The sequence below is a fragment of the Paralichthys olivaceus genome, chromosome 7 (assembly GCF_024713975.1).
Source record: "Paralichthys olivaceus isolate ysfri-2021 chromosome 7, ASM2471397v2, whole genome shotgun sequence".
Taxonomy (NCBI): domain Eukaryota; kingdom Metazoa; phylum Chordata; class Actinopteri; order Pleuronectiformes; family Paralichthyidae; genus Paralichthys; species Paralichthys olivaceus.
The window spans coordinates 24,539,286-24,560,210 of NC_091099.1; the positions used below are offsets into that span (position 1 = coordinate 24,539,286).

Sequence of the window (20,925 nt, forward strand, 5' to 3'; positions counted from 1 at the left end):
CACGACTGAAGGTGGAGTTCTGCAGCTGGTCTACTTCAGTTAGAGCACTGTTAGGATTGATTGCAAATGGGAAGGCCTGTCCAATAAAGCCACTGTCTGCTAGCAAGGGGTATCCATCTTCTCCTGCCATGTTGTGTAGCATGACTTTGTGTTCATGTGCATGACTTCTGCACAACTGAGGCCACAGAGAAAACAGCAAACTGTTCCTTCTCAAAAGTTTTTGATCAGGAGAGGACAGGTGTTGAAGACATGTATTTAAATAACTATATGATAATAAAAAAAAAATATTTTAAATTATTCATTTATCAATAACTCCAAAACAAAAACATACTTTCTGCATCGTGTCAGGTAATATGTGGACAAGAGAAGGTCACTGAGGGCAACTAGAGAACGGGGGGGTATGAAAAATTTCAAGTAAGTCAGGCTCATACTGAAGAACTGAGAACATGATGCAATCCAATCATTAAAGTGCAATTATCTTAAATTCCGCCAAATATATACAGGCACTTCCTGCTTTCAAAATATCTGCACTATAAGCCAAATCTGAATGATTGAAACCGACAGTACTCAACCCTTATCACCCAGTGTCAGATCTAGGTATTTTTTAAATCAAGATCCATAAAGGTGCCGAAACAGAGGGGCAAATGAAATGTGCAATCAAAAATTGTGAGGGATGTTGTACATATAATTTATTCCTTGTTTACTGTTAACTCTATATCTTTGAACAAAGCCACACCTTTTTGAATATATTTTAAAAATAGTGCCTCGTTCAAAAACATTGTGAACTAAACAAGCTTAAAAAAAATTGTCTTAACAAATTGTTATATTTATTGTTAGTAAGTGACTTGTGTGTATGCCCCACCCCTGGATAGCCCCTGCCTCACAATTAAATAGTTAATAACATGTAAAACTAATTAAAAACTAAAAAAATAATTAATTAAGCTTATGAATTTATTACAAATAATTGCCTTAAAGCTGTTAATATACTTGTGCATCTTTCTTTCAAATGATCTGAACTGCAAGCCAAATTTAAATTAGTAAAATTGACGATACTCAACCATATTCAACAACTCTTTGACCTGGTGTTAGTTGTTGAAAGGGCTATTATTATTATTATTATTGGCTTCCCTCAAGATACAGAGGTCAGATGAGTTTTTATTGGTGCCCTTAGGCAGCAATATTCAACAGCCACTGTGGCTTAGCAATAAGTAGGAAATTCCCACACAATCTTTGGAATACTCACAACTATTAGTGTAAATTCAAGATAATCAAATCACACCATCTACAGTAGAGTATTTATACAATTTATACAATGGATGAAAAGGGGTTTGTTTGGCCACTTAACAATGTGGGTAGTAACACGTTGCATGTACTTAAGTAGTTATTTACAATGAACTGTACTTCTGAGAGTAGTTGTTTTGCGGAATACTTTTTATTCCTACTCAGTTTTTTTCCGTCTATTACGTTTATTCCATTACATTGGGCCACACACTTCTCACTACTTTTCCATGTCAATGATTTTTCCTTCTCCGTTTTGTGTTATGTTTTATTTTGATCTGGACCCGAAAGCAGACACAGAGAGGGATTGGTTGTGACGGATAAGAGTTTTTAATATTGAGCTGGGGCAGGCAGATGACAGGCTGGTTGATCAACTTGAGAGTCTGTGAGGCTGAGGGAGTGATCCTGGAGAGTTTTTATTTTAATGGAGGGGGAGTAGTGTAGACAAGGCATGAGGCCATCAGTACTTGTTGGTGGTGAGACACATCAAAACAAGGAGCATCATTATGTTCCAAGCACTTCAATTACTTCCTTTTAAATACTTTACCTCATTTAGATACTGTACTGAGTGTCCAGCAACATAGAAACACCTGGATGATTTAATGCAGCCGTCATGGCAACAGCCAACAGTTTTGCACTCATTTGCATTGTTGTCTCAACTCAACTGTTATTCCAGTTTGCCTCCCTCCCTTTCCCGCACTAGTCTGCAGTGTTTGCTGCTGTTTAACCCCCCAGGTGACCTTCAGCCCCACCTTTACATCTGCTCCCAATCTCCTCATCAGCTCTACACTTTAACCATTGTTCTCTACCAGATTATATGTTAAGCCATCCCAGCCTTGGGGTGCTGTAAAACCAGCTTTCACCTGGTAAAATGTACTTATGAGTGGTGCTGGAAGGCAGGCCAGGCAAGAAATAGCATAGTGAGTATAGTAAGCTTAAACTGCAGGAGTTTTTGAGGGCAATGGGGCAGAGGAGGCCTGAAAGAATAACTGAAGAGGTGTGGCACTCAGAGGCCCACTCGATGTAATTCTGTATATCAGGCTCTTTAAGTAAAGTGGATGGATACATTTAAATTTGGAAAGTGCTTTTCTCATCGTAGCAACCACCTTACTTCCGTTCACATATTCACACAAATAATCTTATATTGCATACATTTAGCACTTCTCTATGACTCGTCATTCACACACTGCCGAGACAGCCGTCAATTTAGTGTCTTTTTCCAAGGGCGTTTCAATGTGGACAGAAACCAAGGATCAAACCACCCGCTTAGAATCAGAATCAGGGTTTATTGCCAAGTAGGTGTACAGTATTTTTCTGTGGTGTGTTTGTGCCAGTATAAATATAAAAAATACGAAACAAAATTGTGTAATACATTGTAATAAACACTACAGATGGATTGTGCAAAGTTACCGGGTAATGGGAGACCGAATCTAAAAGAGCGGGCTGCTTCCCTAACAATAAACCTTGGATCAGCAGGGACTTCAAAGCCCTTTTGGTGGGGAAGAAAAGGTCAGGGGAGCAGACATTTTCTGACAGATTTGCCTCTCCAAAGCAGACTGACCCTCCCCCCTCCTCCTTTAATGTCCCTGTTCACACCATGGCTACTCTCTAGCCTACCTCCCTATGGCACCACGCCACTGTGGCATGGCAGCCACTGTCCTTCTCCCCCCTCCAGCAGCACAACAGCTAACATTCCCATGAACTATTTTGCACATATCGCTGTTTTCACTTTTTTTGACCAGTCAATAAGCTCTTAATCTCTTTGCACCAATTTTGATTGCACTACTGTTTTTCATAACCTCATCTGTTTTTGCACTGCCATAACTACAGATCCTGTCAATTGTGTATCTGGATGTGCCTTAGGTTCTGTCACTTTGTTCTTATTTATTCTTATCTTATGTCTTACTACCTCATTTTAGTTTCTGATTTTAGTTCTGGTTTAGACTTTTACTTCACTTCACTTTCATGCACTGTTACATTTTTACTTATATACACTGGTTTTTCACTTTATGCACTGTCCTTAGTTTTAATACACGGACATCTCTTTGCCTCCTACAGATGTAAATTCAGAAAGAACCTTGCAGAGAGTCACTGTGATGTGCTTTCAGACACAGGGACTGCAGCAGACACAGGCTCCACCAAAGTAAAATTGTTTGCATTCTACACACATAGCTTAAGGTAGAGGAGGATCCTGAGGCACATAGGTGTCTGAGCTTCTGCAACCCCCGCAAATAACTCTATTATTCACTCTGTGGGAGCCAGGGGGAATTCTTATTTCTATAAAACAAGTTCATTGTCACTGTATAGAACTGCAGGGCCTTCACTGTGCCTCAGGGTGTTTGCTGTCTTCATGTGCTGGCAAAATGTGAGCATAACTATACATGTAAGTCTTTTTTTTCCCCTGACAACAATTTGTGACAAGAATCCAAGCTCAAAGCAGCAGATGCACAGATGCAAGTACTTATGAATGTAAGGGACGTTAACGACAACTTTGGGATTCTGCATACTAAGCTTCACTGAACTTTGAATATGCAGATGATAAGCTTTGTGCAGCAGCAGTGGCCAAGCTTCAGGGTTCTGTTGACTGAGTCTAACAGCTGGTCTTTACTTACCGGTCACTTATGGACTATTGACTGCAGGTCATTTTTATAGTTTCTGAAGGAAAGCTCCAAAAAAGCCCATTCCAAACATCCATGTTTAGAACAGGGACTGCACTAGTAATAACAAAGCAAACACAAAAAAAACAAACAAATTTTTTTGTTAATTTATTAAAAATGTAACACTTAAATGTAATATTGACATACTCTGAAGTACTCTGACCCTTTGGTATGATCTAGTTTAAGTGCCTCCCATTTCTCCTGGTTATCTTTGATATATTTTTTCACCTTGATATGGATCTGCCTGTGGTTCATCTAATAGAACATGATCTGGAAAGGCACACACCTTCATGTAAGATCTCTGGAGGAAATCAGGCACCGCTCATCTAATACCATTCCAACAGTGAAGCATGTTGGTGACAACATCATTGTGTTGGGGTGTTTTTCAGCCGCAGGTACAGGACAACTGGTAAAGGTTGAGGGAAAGAAAACAGAAAAGACTTTGATGAAAACCTGGTTCAGAGCTCTCAGGACTTCAGACTGGGCTCAAGGTTCACCTTTGAACAGAATGGTGACCCTATGCACTTCATCAACACAGACGTGGCTCTGTTAATGTGTTTAAGTGGCCAAGGCAGAGTCAATTTATGGGTGGCATCAAACATATTGAAATACCTCAGAGGTTAAGTTGAAAATCATATTTTCTTCCAAAAAGTCCAACATATTTTAGTACATTTTTGACCTGTTTGAAATTTAAAAAAAGAGTAGGTAATCATGGGAAAGATAACAAGGGCAGGCTAAACACCCCACCACCTCTCATCGGCCATCTTGTCAAAGCTCTGCCCCTAAAACACATCAACGTGCAGAGAGACTGCTAGAAACCATTTCTGTGACTCGCTCGCTAACTTCTGGCTGTCACCTGTGTTTCAGCAGTGTTGGTGTCTCCCCGCTCTGCAATGAGCGTACTGGCAGGCAGGTTGATTAGACAGTCCTGGACACCGGTTTTTTTCTTTTTATTTAGGTAGGTGTATTTATTGATGACTATCAGGACATGAAGAAAGAAAAATGAAAAAAAAGGTATTTCAGATTGCACTTACCAACCCTATCTTTTATTAGACTTTTAGCAGTCATATATCAAACAAATTACTAAAGAAGAAGTATTGTGTAGTGTCAGAGTCATGAAAAACCAAACACAAAACCTTCAAGTGTGTCTAAGATATTTAGTTCAGGTGAATATGAAAACCTTTTTCTTTGGCCTCTGTGCACTGAGGCTTGAAATGTTGTGTTCAGATATTTAACCTGGAGGAATGTGCACACCTCAGGGTCTATATACAAATGTGTCCATTTTCATGTCAGAGCTTTGTGTCTAGTTGCATGTTTTAGAGGTTTTTTTTCTAGCCCTAATGGCCAAAAATCAATGAATGCAGCTTTAATGTGGACATAGTCTCCAGATTCTCCAGACATTCCATGAGGGACTTGGATTGTAAGTACAGGAAATCCTGTTTCTTGCAAGTCTAGATTGCATTCATTGATAAATATATCTGTGAAAGCATAGTATTTTACAGACAGATTTGCAAAATAAGCACATTATGTAATTATGCCTCTCAGACTGCTGCTTTACGTGTGAGGCGGACAGGCTTTGTTTCTCAATTTAGGTGGTGATCACTCAGCAAACAACCACATCTCTGATCCTTAATCCTATTATTTCTTAAGAGTCCAGGGTGTTGTGCAAATTATTCACTCAACACCACAAAAGCATGTGAAAATAGAGTGATACATATGTGCATTTGCTTTTACCACAGACGTAATTCTCCTCTGATGCTTTCCTGATGAGCAGGTGCTGACAGAACAATGCTTGAAGCTCTTGCATTTTTCAGAAGATTTACTGAGCACTAATCACAACTGACCACAAAACCTGTTTGATGCTTCTCCCTCAAGACACCAGGCCATCTCCTGCCAAATGCCTTTGGTGCTTGTGTTGGAAATCCTATTGGAGGTTTCTCCTTAGGCACAGTTAATAGAATCTGCCTCAATAGAAAAACATAGCCCAAGTCATTAAAATCCTGAATTTAAATTTCGGTTTGTGTTAATTTAACTATTGACATAGCCATTCATATTTATTGTCTCCAATGCCAAATGTTTCTTTTGATTGTAATTGTTTAATAATGGTTTATTTTTACTGTTGAGTACAGTCTCAGGTTGGTGGTGTCTACTGTTTAAATCACTGGACTTAAAGGAAACCAAATACTTAATTGTTCATGTTTGAGAAGCATTGGGTGCATTTTTTTCTACTTGTTATCAAAACTATGCGCTATTTTTTCACAAAACCCCTGATAAATATTGACTTAGAAACAAAACTTTGAAAAACCAACAAAAAAGTTTTTACTATTGGCAGATTTTCAAAAAGGTGATAAAATAAAGGTTTACTGTAGCACAATATTTGCTTCTGAATGCTAACATCCTTCCTCCTTCCCCTGCTGTGTAACAATGGAACTTTTTTTTTAGATCATAAATTGAAATTAAATAATTTAGAGACTGAAATTATTCTGAGACAGTAAAGACAAATTGAACATCTGTGTAATAAAATGGCAACTTAGTACTTATTAAAAAAAGAAAGGAAAACTGAAAGCAGAATATTTACACCACTCATACGCAGGACCTTTGGCATCCTTCACATTTTCTTTCCAGACTTGTGGGTCTGCAGTTCAGTGTACCTGTCTCCAACCCTTTTTAAGCTGTCTGCACATGGTTTATTGGCAGAATAAGAACCATTAGCACATGATGTTTTCTCAGAAATTTGACACTAATGCCGAAAAGGCATTTAACCAGGTCTAATGGCCTTATCTATATGTGATCCTGGGTGGATACAACACTGTATGACAAAGTATACTGTTAATAAAATAATCCTGTACGCAGGCAATATTCTTCTCTTCATATCTCAACCACAAAAAAACTATCAAGTCAATTATTTCCTTGATTGACCTGTTTGAAAAGTTTGCTGGATACAGAGTCAACTGGGATAAGAGCGAGCTCATGCTGATTTGGATGATGGCTCATGACTGGCTCCATCAACTCCCCTTCAGAATAACAAAGTTTTACATACTTAATTATTACCAACAATTCAAATTCATTATTTAGGCTAACTTTGATCCCATGATGGATAAACTCCAGAATAACATTCAGTTTTGGAGGACGCTCGTGATTTCTTAACTAAGCCCTACCAAAAGAAATTTGACAACCACTGTCAACTGCTTTTATCAGCCTGAATTGTAATATCTTAATATGCTCTTCTCCACCTGTCAACATGCAGGGATGGGTTCAACGGTTTAAAACTGTTTAAAACAAAACTAGGGACAGGCTGGCAACAATAATAGGATCACTTTATCATTCCTCTGGCATGTGATAGTGTGGCTTCCTACAAGCCACTTTCATTGACAGTCTGGAGCCAAGCCTGTAAAACGTGTTGTTTCATTTCACTCTGTGTCACACGGCCCCGGGCATGAGGCTTTCATCCATATTCAATTCTGAAAATTAAGTACCTGTTTTTCTGCTCTTGATTGTCACAATCTGTAAGAAAAGTATATGTAAATATCAGTTTTAATTTAAGTGTAGTGAGACACATTTTTGTTTGTCAGTGATTTGACCGAAAAATAGGCTGTGGTAAACAACATGTGAATGTTTTTGAAAATGGGACAGCATTGAACTGATGTGACTATGGGTTGAAAATATACTACTGTAATAACAAAACATAACTACAGGGGACCTCAGCAGGAAATACCATTAAATTACCATTAGGTCACAGTACTGGTCTGCATTAAACAATTTGAAACACGTTATGTGACATCAAAAAGGGAAAGGAATCTCACCTATTACCATGGCGAGCATTTGAGGTAACAACTTTTTCTCATAAAAAAGAAATAAGCGCAGCCCAGAAGTCCAATTAATCTAAGAGTGCGTGCCTGCATCTCAGTCACGAGCTCAGAGAATGTACAGGAAAGATACTGTGTTATTATGCACAGAAGATGGCCTTTGTGGATCATAATCAACACAGCAAAGAAGCTGAGTGTATCAAATACACTTGATTACACATAAGGTTGACTAACACTGACTCATTCCTATCATCCTGTGTTCAAATGATCATGTTTGTATGAAAGAAGCTGGAAGCGTTTATTACTCACTGTTACTGAGTTGTTGGTCACAAAGGACCAATCTTTTCGCAGAATACAGTGAAACAACAACACGCAACCTTTGTAACAATGCTGTGCTATTAAACAAATGATATTCATGAAAGAAAGATGAGGGCGCCAGGAACCGTGCACCCTACGTGTGTGTGCGTGTGGGGGGGTGGGGGGGTGGGGGGGTGTCAGATATACATTTTAAGGTCAGCTTTAAATTAAGGTCAGACAAAGGGTTAGGCAGAATAAGTCAGGTTAGAATAAGTCCAGGAAGTCAATCTAATGTCCTCTGAAGTCATGGAGACAGGTCTGTGTGTGTGTGTGTGTGTGTGTGTGTGTGTGTGTGTGTGTGTGTGTGTGTGTGTGCGCGCGCGAGAGAGAGAGAGAAAGAGATAGGGAGAGAGAAAGCGAAAGAGAGAGAATGTTGCTTCGATTATGTAATTTTATATATCAATATATCAAATGCATATTATTTGTACATATGTCCCTATTATACCATGAGAAAGAAACTTCTTATGTTCTATCAATATTGATGATATGATATTGATTAACATTAGGTGCTCACAGTGGGGGACGTGTGGCATTCATGGGTTAATAAAAGCACCGCTGTATCAAAGTAAGTATTGAGCCGCTGTGCGTGGCGGTGGCCGCGGTGTTCGTGCAGCAGACAGACAGTCGTGGTGCTGAGGTGAACCTCTGTGCGTCGTCAGAGGGCGGCTCTCTCACTGCTTTTTACGCATCATTAAAATAAAGGCTTAACTCCCTCCCTCTGCGCGCTGTCCCTCTCCGCCGCCGCGAGCCCTCAGTGTCTGGATTTATGTTGTAGATAGATGGGCTAGATGCCACACGTCATTAGCCGACCGTCAGCGAAAGTTCATAGTTCGATCCCCAATTTGAACAATTTTTCGTCTTTCGGGGTCTTTTTTTCCTCCTCTGCTTGGATACTACTGACTTAGGCATTGGATATGTGCACACAAGATGATGACAGCCCCTTTCCTCCCCGTAGAAGTAAAATAAAATAGGCTTTCGCACACACTGGATTTGCTCCTGTCGTTCCATATGAAGAAGTCAAAAGTAAGTGGTTGTTTTGTGGCTCTTTCTTCTTTTTTCCTTCTTGAAGAAATAAAGTGTTTGCGCTGCGCCGTGACGCGGGGCAGCGGGACACGCTGCTGCTGCCGCGCGACTCGTCAAACTTAACCAGAAAGACTTGATACGGTTTTATCTCCAGTCTTTATGTTATCAATGGACTTTTAGAAACGGACGCGACATTTGTTACCCTCTGTTTGTTTCTGCAGCTTGCTCCACATCCATGTCTGGCTTTTTTTTGGTAGCTCAGCCTCCCGGTGCCTTCCCGGTCAATTTGTTCTTTATCAGCGGCGTCAGTGTGACACTCCACGGTGTCCGCGCCTTGCGTAACTGGCACCTCTTATTTGGTACATGGTTGCATGTGTAATCAGGGACTGGGGGGACTCAAACTAAACTTGTCCTTTAGTTCTTATAAAGCCGGAGAGGTGAGCAGTTCTAATATCTGTTTCTAATTTGAGCGAAAACACATGGAGTTATTTTCCCACGCGTGGAGCGGAATTTCTTCTCATCATTTATCCACCTGTTGACACTTTACTTGTAAACATGACATGTAAAGTAAGCTGGAGTTGAATGTTAGGTCGTGGCCCTGATCTGTCTGATTGTGTCCTGACACGGGACAGTGATCCATCCTGAGGATGTGTGCGCCTTTTCAGCCACCGGCCCACCGAGGCACCAGCTCTCACCTCTATCTTCCGCCCGCTCTGCACCGAGGGCGGCCGTTGTCTAGAGTGTCAGCTGCGGTCTCATCTTATCAGTGTTCCCTGACACCATAATCTGTGGCCTGTGACGTGACTGACCTGAAACCCACAAATTAAGGACTAAAAGGTTCCTAAAGGTCCCTGTCATTACCAGCGGCGACAGCGAGGCTGGCATGGTTTTCACTTTGAGGGTGTGTGAGAGAAAGATATAGAGAGTGGGATAGAAAGTGTCTGTCATTATGGGAAAACGTGCTCCTGCAGACATCCACTGTAGAAGAGAGAGATGTGTTTGAGAACACTGGCAGGTGTCTGTCTTTTTAGATGTGTGTGTATGTGTGCTGACATTTTGCACAGCCTGTGACTGTTTAAGATACACTCACAAAGCTTTAAATCATAATGGAGGCCGACTTTGAAGATGGGTGTGGTTCGACCCATGAGCCCTGAGTACTTGTGTAATAATGTAGTGACAGCATGGCCTGCAGCATCATGGGGAAGATAGGCTCTAGTTTTTTTAATTCGTGAGGTCAAAGAAACTTCTCACACGTCTGCTTCAGATTAGCCGGACTCATCTCAATCATTGTGGTAAAATTAGTCTTTAAGATGAAGGTTTTATCCTCCATCTGTAGCACAGGTCATCGTCGACTGCTATTAACCAGAATTATGTCTCTGTAATGAAAAAGATTTTTCATTTCTTTTAATAAAAAGTCCAATCTGTTATGTGGAAGCTGACAAACTAGGATGTGATGTGCGTATGTGAGTGTTGATCGCATATTAAGAAGGTGCGTTTACCAAATTTAGACAGGTTTAACCTGCACTACATCCCCTAGGGTGTTTAACTGAACCCTGCACATATCATGGGTTTGACTAATCTCTGTTTCTCTCTCTCCTTTTAATTACTATATCGGATAGAATAAAATGAAAGGATGTGATACATATTAATTATGTGTGAGCGTGCATCTGGGAAAACGTCTTTGAAGTTTTCTGGAGCGAGGGTGGGCTTCTCTGCATCCCTGCCAGTGTTAATCATATTCTGAGCAGAGTTTCCTTTATGCTTTTTTAATGAACTTATACAGTAAGTTGGGGTGTGTGCCTTGGCTGCATTAAGGGACACCTTTCATCTTATATTTACTGTCATGGCCACAGCCTCCAGCGCTTTTCTCTGTCACCTAATCACATGTAGAAAATATGTAAAGGATTGATCCCAGTTTTCAGGGAAGTAGACTGGACAAAGAGTCGTCTTCTTCAAGGATGCACCGCTCCGTATGTAATCCTATCATACTTCCATTGATGCTTATCAAGGTTAAAAAGGTAGATTTGAATGAAAGTATAATATTTTTTGGTATTTGCAATAAGTTAAAATCCAGTTGAAATACACGTTGTGTATGACAATGTGTCTGAGTGAGGGAGAAAGTGGGAGAGCACTAGACCTTCACACCTCCACAGATCATTTGGCACCAGCAGGGAGCGCTAGTTTTCTGATGCCTGCACAGTATAGGAGAAAACAGCTGCCTGGCTCCCCCCCCCCACACACACACAGACACACACACACACACACACACAACGGAGACACAAGCGCCTTTTACACAGCCTGTTCAAGGCAGGAATGTTGCAACTTTATTCCATCTCAGTGCTCCTTATAAAATGAACAAACATGGAATGGGGGGGGCAACCATACAGCCAAGGTCGTTGCTTTGTGGAACAGACCCAGATGGGCAGACACCAACGCTGTTGTGTTACATGTTATGCCTTTGATCGCCAGTGTTTTGAAAATGACCACACACTGGTGCAGCATTGTGTTGGCTTGTTTGGCTCAGTGTTAACAAGCCAGTGTAATCAAGGCTATTATAGTTTAAAAGGGGCTACATATATGTGGAAGTAACTTTCGCAATTTTTGCTGCTAATTCGGTACACAAAGTCAGATAAGCCAAGCAACACTTCCTCCTCAACTGCTTGCTCCCCAGGGTCAGAACCTTGCGATGATATACAGCTTCGCTAGTTGTTGACTGGCCGAGCTAGTTGCCCAGGTTACACATTTCCATCCAATTGAAGGATCACTAGGCCGGTGAAGTGGAGTTGGACTGGGATGATTTAGATGCACACATGGTGCGGGCTGTAACATAGGCAGTAAATCCACAGGCTGCCTGCTGGCATAATGGCGGCTCAGTTGTAATGCTCTGGCATGTGGTCCGCTGACGACCTCTGAACTTCCTGAATATCCAGAGTAAACTACATCCTTATTCATGTCCCAGAAGTATAACTGTTGTCCAGGGTGTTTGAAGTGCGCAGGTTGACCAGAGCTGGCCAGAGCCGGCCAGAGCTGGTTAGAAGGAAAAGCATGAAAAGAAACAACAGACCACTCAACATCATCAGGCTTCAAATGTTCCGGGAATCATAGAGGAAGTAGATGTTTTTGGCGAGGAGGGTGTGGATGTGTTAGCATTACAGTCTCTACTAATCGCAACTGAATGAATCAGTCAATTCAAATATGATAAAGACTCAAATCTGCAAATCAAGTGAGTCACAGGTTAATGATTGGTTTTGATTGTGTAAGAATGAGACTATGTTAATGGCAGAAAGGGAAATCAGGCCTACTATGTATGCTCCTGTGTTGGACACGTTCACCCCAGAGCAGGGCAAGGTTAGCGTTGCTGCTTTGAATCAAATAATTAGTTCATGTGAAGTGGATCTCCTGACTGAAAAATCACATTAGAACATTGTTCAATTTGCTTTGCGTTCTTAAAATTAATATTATCTCTCCGATCCGTGAACGTCGGCTCCCGGAGGGAAATTATGTTACCTTATGAGTGCCAAGTGCCTGAGCCAGTAAAACTCTAACACTTACTAATGTTCTCTGATCGTCAACAGATATTTCAGGGTGAATGCTTATTTGTCAGTGCTGTGAATCAGTATATATGCATATGAGTCATGCTTCAATATCATGCCCGACTGCATGTCTTCCCTCCAGTGAACCACTTTCAATGAGATCATTTTATAAACATTTCTCTGTAAATCACCTAGACCTACAAAAACTTTGGAAATCCTGTGATTTAGATGCTTGGAATAAGTTATGGGGGTTTGATCAATGCATGCTTACAGAGAGAAATAATCATCTGATCATTGTGTGAGGATCGACTCGCCAAAGGTTGCTTGGGTCAAAGAGGTTCAGTCAAATTGATCTCCCAGGGTCACATGTTATTTGTCAAACTACAATAAATTTGCTTGAGTTGAGCAATTTGTTTTCATACATTCGAATATCTAATAGTCTTTGTGTTTAAATAGAGCAGCTTCATGTCAGTTTATAATATAGATGTTGTGGAGGTTTAAGTTCAGGTTTATATAAGTTCTAGGTCTTGAGCAAAATAATTGCAGAAATGTTTATCAAGAATGAATTTTGTCTCTAATGAAAAAGAGAAAATAGCCAGCAGCTTTGTTACCCATGAGAAAGCCTGCGCAGTTCAACAGCGTTGTGGAAAAGCATCCTTTGCACACAAAGCTGAGGTTGGATGTTTCTTTGAAATCGTCTCATTTGCTCCATCCTGCTGGAAGGTGCAAACTGGAGGATAAATGAGATCTTTCCAGTTTATCTATGCAGCAACAAGACATTCAGTGTTGGTGTCACAGATCCATCGAATACAAGTTTTTTAAATAGTGTCTCACTTTAACCCTGCTCCAAGGAGGTGTCACTGTGACTGAGCCTATTTTGCAGGAAATTTGCACGCTGCACATTTCCCGTTTGGAAATTCCTCTCGGTGTTTTAACTGCAGTTGATATCTGTGATGTTTGAAATACAAGACCTCAGCTTGAAATCATCCCACTGAAATGTGTCAGAGGAGGTTAAGCGTGTGTGTTTGCCTTTGTAAGGCGTGGCAGAGGTTTCAGAATATAGTCTTAAAGCCACCCAGATTAAAGAAAACACAGCCAAGTAACTTTGACAGTTTTTAATACACTGTTTATGGATGGACCATACACTGAGGTATTATCAGATAGGAATTCCTGCCGGCCTTTTTCAACCTGACGTGCAAGCCTGAAATCACCGGTCGGATTGGTTTAAAGATTTATTAGACCTGAGTTTGGCCTAGTCTCTGTTCTACAGACACAGTTGGTGGGTGTCATGTGAATGAGAACATTAGTGGGGAAATCACTGTCACATGGATGTGGCACACAACCAGTGCCTGGCTGATGGTCTGTTCTGTGGGCTGGCAGGAAGTGTGAACCAGAAGCCACAGTGATACATTTGTTAGCACTTAACATGGTGACTTCTTGTTCTTTCTTGCCTGAAGCAGAAGAATGTATCTCCAGTCATCCTCTATAAAATGTTAAATCAAATTTGTAACACCACGTCCGAGTCACTAGATTATGTTCTACGTGTGGCCTGGCAAAAAACAGTGTTAACAGTGAAAGTCATACCTTAGAGCAAAGCCACACATCATTGATATATTTTGAAACGTGTTCCTTGTTCAAGCAAATTGTGTACTTTTTGTAATTTTTTGTAATTCTTAACAAATTGCTATTGTGAAGACCACTGACTACTCAGGGGATCTCAGGGGGTAATCAGATTCCATTTGGGGGCCAGTGCCCCTAGGCTCCACCTGTGGTCACACCCCTGAAAAAAAGAACAATTGTTTTATCTCATTGCAAATTAAATATCGAGTGGTTTTGGATAGGTCTCAAAGTCACTGTGCAGTCTTATTCATATGTTTTTGGACATTCAACATATTTGTAGATTAAACCATAACTCAATTACTTGTAAAGAATAATCAACTGATTTTTTATTGTTGGTTGCCAACACAGACTCTCCCTTAGTCTGACTTGATTTCTTTGCTGCTCATCTCAGTTTGCTGTTGTACAGAAAACAATAATTCGCTGCAGTTTTCGAACTCATATTTTTGACAAAGAAAATGGCAAGTTCTCCAAATCAGGTCCAATTTACTGCACTGACCCGATCTCTATACAGTTTGTTCCTCCTCTCTCCTCAGTGTCTGATTCCCAGAGAGTGCAGAGACACTAATGTCTGAAAACTGGCAGCCACTTCACAGATGCATCAAGGGCCAATTTAAATATTCTCCTCTATGGCATTCTCAAGTGGCACGACAACCAGCATGTGACAAGATTGTATTCTGTGGTTTCTGCTTTGGCCAAGAGACATAATTGCATAGTTTGAACCAGCTCTGGATTCACAGCAATTCTTTAAAATATGTTTGAGAACATTTTAAAACCTCAAACAGCATCTAGATTGATTCTAAATTTAGTTTAATGATTCATTGCTGTGCTGTGGGTTTTTTGTGTTTATGTGGTGTTTCATTTGCTGTAAAAAGGCGGTGAATGCAATAAGCGGGGGTGGTTTAATGTCTTCGCAGCAGTTGTTTGCCATGACACAACTCGATGAAATCTGAAACAAATTGTGGTGTGATTGGTGGATTATCATCTCTGTTTTCCTGTGATGAAACATCTTTTTTAATTAGCACACTCATCACCCTGTGTGTGCAGGCTCTTTTCCATACCGCAGGTCTCTGTAAGTGGCATGTTGCCTTCAACTCACATAAACATCAGAGGATCAAGGTCCCATATCCATGCAAGCCATCCGCTAAGTGAATATTTCAGGGTACATCAGGCGGAGCAATCACTGCTGGAGGGCATTTGGTTGAGTTGGATTTGAATTGTGTTCATAGAAATCTTCATGCCAATTGGTGCATCTGCTAGCTAGGAAATTGCAGAGCCACTTTCCCTTGCGCAATGATGACATGCTATGCAAAACATTGATACCGCTCAGCAAACATCAGTGAGGTGTATGGGTTATTGCTTCAGGTTTTGTGACTTTGACATGTTTTTTTCTTAACTATAGCAACGAGGACTCTATTTTATTGACTGGAATTTTAACCGTGATACTAACTTGGTACTCTCCCAGAAATGTCTTTTTTCTATGAAGCCTTTCTTCTTTTTTTAATAAAAAGCCGAAGTCCAAGCAGCGATAATTGAAAATGTTGTGATTTAAAACAGATATTGTTTGATAAAAGAATATATACAGAAGAGTGGAAATGTAATCAAGCATGCAATATCAGTGGTCAGGCTACGATATGTTTTCAAAACTGTACTTTGCTACAAACACCTTTTTGTTTACTTTAAACTGCAATCAAGGTTTATTCTTATTTCAATACCTTTTTTTGCAATTTAATGTATTAGGAGTAAAATAAGGTATTGATGAAGCTGGGGTAGGGTTAAAACTAAATTTTATCTATGAATTGAAAATATGTATAATAATAATAATAATAATAAAGCTGTTTCACAGTGTCCTTACTTGATGTCTCATCCAAATCTCCCTCCTGCAGTAAGTACATGAACCTGAACCATCTTTACAACTTCTTGTTGACATAGTAATGAAAGCTACTGAAGGCCTGAACATAAGGGGGTCATAAAATGGTGCTTTTCCTTTTCAAAGAAAACAAGAGAGTCCCCCTCCCACTTTCAAATTTGCTCTTAGTACCAAGATTAGACGTCCTGCATGACACCAGCAAGATGACTTGATTGAAGTCAAGGCATCGGTAGTTCGAGTTAACAAGTCCTCTGAACAGGCAGTTTGGTCCTTTCATGAAATGTAGGCATGGATCCCCATGTGTGGGAAGATGGAGACACTTATTTTCACAGCGAATAATAATTGTCAGTCGAGTAATTTGACGAATCAACACAACAGTAATTCTTTGATCATGCGCTGGGTCTCGTAGACAGTAACCACTGCTCCCTCCCAAACAACACGTCTGGAGACATTCTTCTCAGGGAACATGGGATAATAAGATATCGTTGAGCCAAAGGACACTTGGCTTGCTCCAAGTTTGAAATAAGAATCTCGTGTATGTCCCCAAATATAGTTCCCCGGGATTGTTTTCACTCTCAGTTCCCTTTGTTTCTTTGGCTTCATTTTTATTATTATGTTTTCAACATTAAAAACCTCTAATCCTTTCCGGCTTGCTGACACTTTGATAATATTTGGTTGAGAGACTGCAACATTTGGTTCACACTAATCTTTCAATGCCTTTGTTGAACACAGTGGGTGTCCTCTGTGATTTCTACTGAAAGCCATTGTGAGGCCTGGTCTCATTAGAGATTTCTATGCCAGTTTTCCCTGCAACATATGCTTATTCACAAACAAAACAAAGTGTTTTTCACGTTATATGAAATGAACCATTTCCCTGCTATTTAGGGCGCTTGCTCAAATGTATCGTCACCTATAGTGACAGTGATAGTATTGCTTGTTGTTATGAGCACCAGTGCCATTAAGTGGTTTGATTAATCTCAGCCCACGGGATCTTGGCCTCTGTCTGCTAAACTGATTTTTCTCAGACCTGTGCGGCTTTACTCAGAGGTCATCAGCGGAGTCCAACCTTCTGCGTGATGTCACCATAATGAACGCGCTCGTCGCATCACCTCTGAAAATGTTAATTGTTTTGTGTTTGTTATCCTCTAAGGCATTTATTTATTTCCGTTATTTTTTTTCCATTTTATTTCTTCACTTTTTGCTCATCTGCCCTTTTAATCCTTTACAAGCAGGGGGTGCACCGATCCAATCTCAGGCTTGATCAGATCAGACTTGGCCAGACACTGACCTTACTAAGTGGATCAGGTATCAGGCAGATCCAAGTTCAAAACAGTTCTACTTTATCAACGTCATAAAATTTAAACTTTGTGCTGGAAATATAGTTTATTTTTTCACGTCAGGCGCTTTTCTAGCGTCACAGTAAACCATGGTGCAAAATATTGTCTTACTTATCCCACTGAGATCCATGCTGTGAGTTAGACCTTTATCACATGGGATGGTATTCATACCAATACAATTATCCATACTGTTTATTGGTCTAGTTCTTTATGGATTATTCCTGATCACAGTTCTGTGTCAAAAGTTTCACAATCCATGACTCTGCACACAGTGAAGGAAAAGAAAATATGCACGTGACTCTTCTGTGCAAAAGCTCTACTGTTTAACTGCTGTTTTCGTTGAGGTTTTCTTAGTCAAAGACAAATAATCTGCCAAGCCTGCCAGCATGGTGCTAATGTTATTATAACATTACACATTTAGCCTTGGTAAGGGACCTGCTGCTTGTTTGAAGCTGTGACTCTTGTTTGTGTAACGTCAAACACATGGCAGTCCTGGAATGTAAGCCCTTGTTATGTAGAAAGATGTTTCAGTGTATTTCTGGTGTTTTGCCAATTTACAAACTAACAACACTTTTGATATCTTTATGAAATGAAGCAACACTTTCGACCGATTTTTCCTCTGGACAATGACTTCATCTGCTGCTTTGCATAACTACAATGAATAGAATTAACAAGCTCGGAGTCGTATGATTCAGACGAGTCGAAAAAAGTGCTGGCGGACTGGCGTAGAATACTACTGGGACACAGTTCAATAAGTCTACTCTCCAAAAAGTCAACTCGCGCTCAATAACATTGAAAAAATAGAGCAATGGTATCAACTCAGTGCTCAGTGGTTGAGTTGAGGAATCAGAGTTTGTATGTGCAGAGGAATAAAACTATTTAGGAAATCTTTGTTTGCAAGTTGCCCTGTCTGAAATATTCTGCAAAACCTTTAGATACTACTACCCATCTTAATACTGCTGTTGCACTGCATTGCTGTCGATTGTCTTGAAAATGTAGACATTGTGGAAGCTATATGTGTGTGTGTGTGTGTGGACATACGCTCATTAATCACCATGTCGATCCAGAGATAAGACTAAAGAATGCAACAGCTACTGCTGCTGAGAACCATCCCAGACTCATCAGATAAGGCCCCATAAAGCTTCTGCACAGACGGTTTGATTCTATACATGTTGGCGTAATTGTCTGGCTCCTCTCTATTACCGTGAAGTCTGATTTGTTAGTGCCAGCAACTGTAAGTGAACCTCTGCAGACAGAAGCTGCAGCAGACTGAATGTTAGATACTAATTTGATTTACACATGAAATAAGTGAGCTCTAGTCGCTCGGAGATCGGGTGACGTCCAGTGCCAAGGCTTTTGCTATTTTAGCCTCATTGTTCTACCATTGGATAGTCTGAGAATACAGTTAATAAGCCATATTCTTATAGGCATATTATATTTCAAGGCAATGCCTGCAATGCGTTGCAGCCTTGGTCTTGGTAATGTTTGACTCATTGCAAGATCACCTACAAAGTCCTTTTGATATGAAATACTACTTTCTTTACTGTCTTATCTCTATCTTTTGTTATGAGGCGGTAACTGCCTCTTGAATATTGGAGGCTCTGTTTGTAGTTTGTTCATGGAGATGTTAAATATTGACATGCAAATGAAAGGTCCAACCTGGTAACCTGTGCCCTGGAAATTCAGGGAACAGTGTGCAGCAGTGGGAAATGTTGGCAAAATGTAATTCATACAATATCCTTAACAACAAATAATGTTAACCTTTAGGGATTTAAGGGAGAGATTATGACAGTGGGAATATTTATTACTAAAGGTCTATCTTCAAATACACAAAGCAAAGTCGAAACAGAAACAGAAACAGCACCCATAAAAAGAAAAACCTTATCAAAGGATCACAACAAACCATGGAAAAAAACATTAATTTAAAACCCTTGATTAACCTTAGCCTGGATGAGCTCTAGAACATCTGGATAGCAACAGCAGCCTGGTATTTTCTTTGCACAGCCTTTATCATCCCTTGTTTTAATCCTCATTATGAAACATGGGAACATCACATGGCAAAACTCAAAACACTGTTGGAGGCAAATGGATCAAATATCCATTTCTCTGACAAGCTGCATGTTGCTATGGCAGGATAATGTCATGCAAGGTCCTGTGTTCCGCTTTTATGAGATTATGTGGTTAAGAGGGACACAAGGCCGGCAGTCTGAAGAGCCTGTTCAGCTAATGATGCCTCGGGTTCAAAGTGACAGTTAAAAATGAGATGAGGGAGAGGCAGGCTCGCAGGCATGGAGAGCCTTAATGCACCTGACAACGATGAAGGCTTCAATTTGTAGGGGTGTAACTGACTCCTCTGGTCTTTCTCGTCTGACAACAGCTGCCTCTGCTGTTGAGGGAATCAAGGTGGTCAATTTGCTATGTTAGAACAAAGCGGCAATGGTGTTTCAGGATTTTAAAAACACACGAGGAAACGTTTGCAGCATGGCAAATATACTTATTCTCTCTAAAAGTGCAGCCTCTGCCTCACATGGTCGCTATGATACTGTCAGGGGAAACATTGAAATGAGTGAGTTGAACTCTTGATCTTGAGCTCTCTTTTCTCACTGAATTCTGCTGTTTATTGATATGTTTGGCCCAAGCTGTGTATTGGGAGTCCACAAGCATTTTTGGAACTTGTAGAAACAAGATCTGTTTGTTTTTGCAGGGGTGTTATTTAACCAAGATGTTTTCCCATCAATTTCCTTGCTGCAGTGTGACAGCTCACGATAAGATTGGGATCACAGTTCCATTTTGCATTTAGATTTGATCTCAGTATGTTGTTTATGTTTCTATGGACTGCAAGAGTCTTATACTAATAAAGGCATGTGAAGATTGTGTACCCACTATGAAAAACATTTTTATAAAATGTATAAAGTCTTAAATCAAGAACTAGTGTATTACTTACAAACGCTTTACTTGCATAATGTGCCTCTTGTAGGTGACTACATTTCAGACTAGAACAATCTCTATGCACCATAAGCAAACCTTTTTTTTATTTAATCTGCAGTCAATGAAATATCCATCATTTAGCCTGACAGCATTATGTTGAATGTTAGTTTAACAAATCCACAGAGCTGAGAAACAAAACATTCCCATGCTTACATGGTATGACAGCTAAGAACACATTGTTTTTTATCAGCAGTGCCCAACCAAGCCTTCATACCTTGAAACCACCCAGCCTTGTGGTACTTCGAGCAGATCCAACATAACAAATGACAATAAGAGGAATCCTTCATGCAATTTGCATGAAGTAGTCATCCTCCAAACCATGGGATTCTACATCAAATTGTTTCTCCACTGTAGGAATGTGACTTTCACAAGTGGACTTAACATCTGGTGTGATGAAATTGATTGGAGACACGTTTTAACAGCCAAAACAATTTGCAAAAGCCTGAAACAGGTTTTAAC

General features: G+C 40.2%; 1 protein-coding gene across 1 annotated transcript in view; it reads left to right on the plus strand.

Annotated features, from left to right (window-relative positions):
• Window positions 1-8,829: 8,829 nt before the first annotated feature.
• Window positions 8,830-20,925, plus strand: part of kitlga (kit ligand a) — a 28,046-nt gene continuing 15,950 nt past the window's right edge. Inside the window, exon 1 of the mRNA XM_069528728.1 lies at window positions 8,830-9,121. Within this exon, the coding sequence (XP_069384829.1) occupies window positions 9,107-9,121 (15 nt within the window). The 5' untranslated portion in view covers window positions 8,830-9,106. The remainder of the gene's footprint in view (window positions 9,122-20,925) is intronic.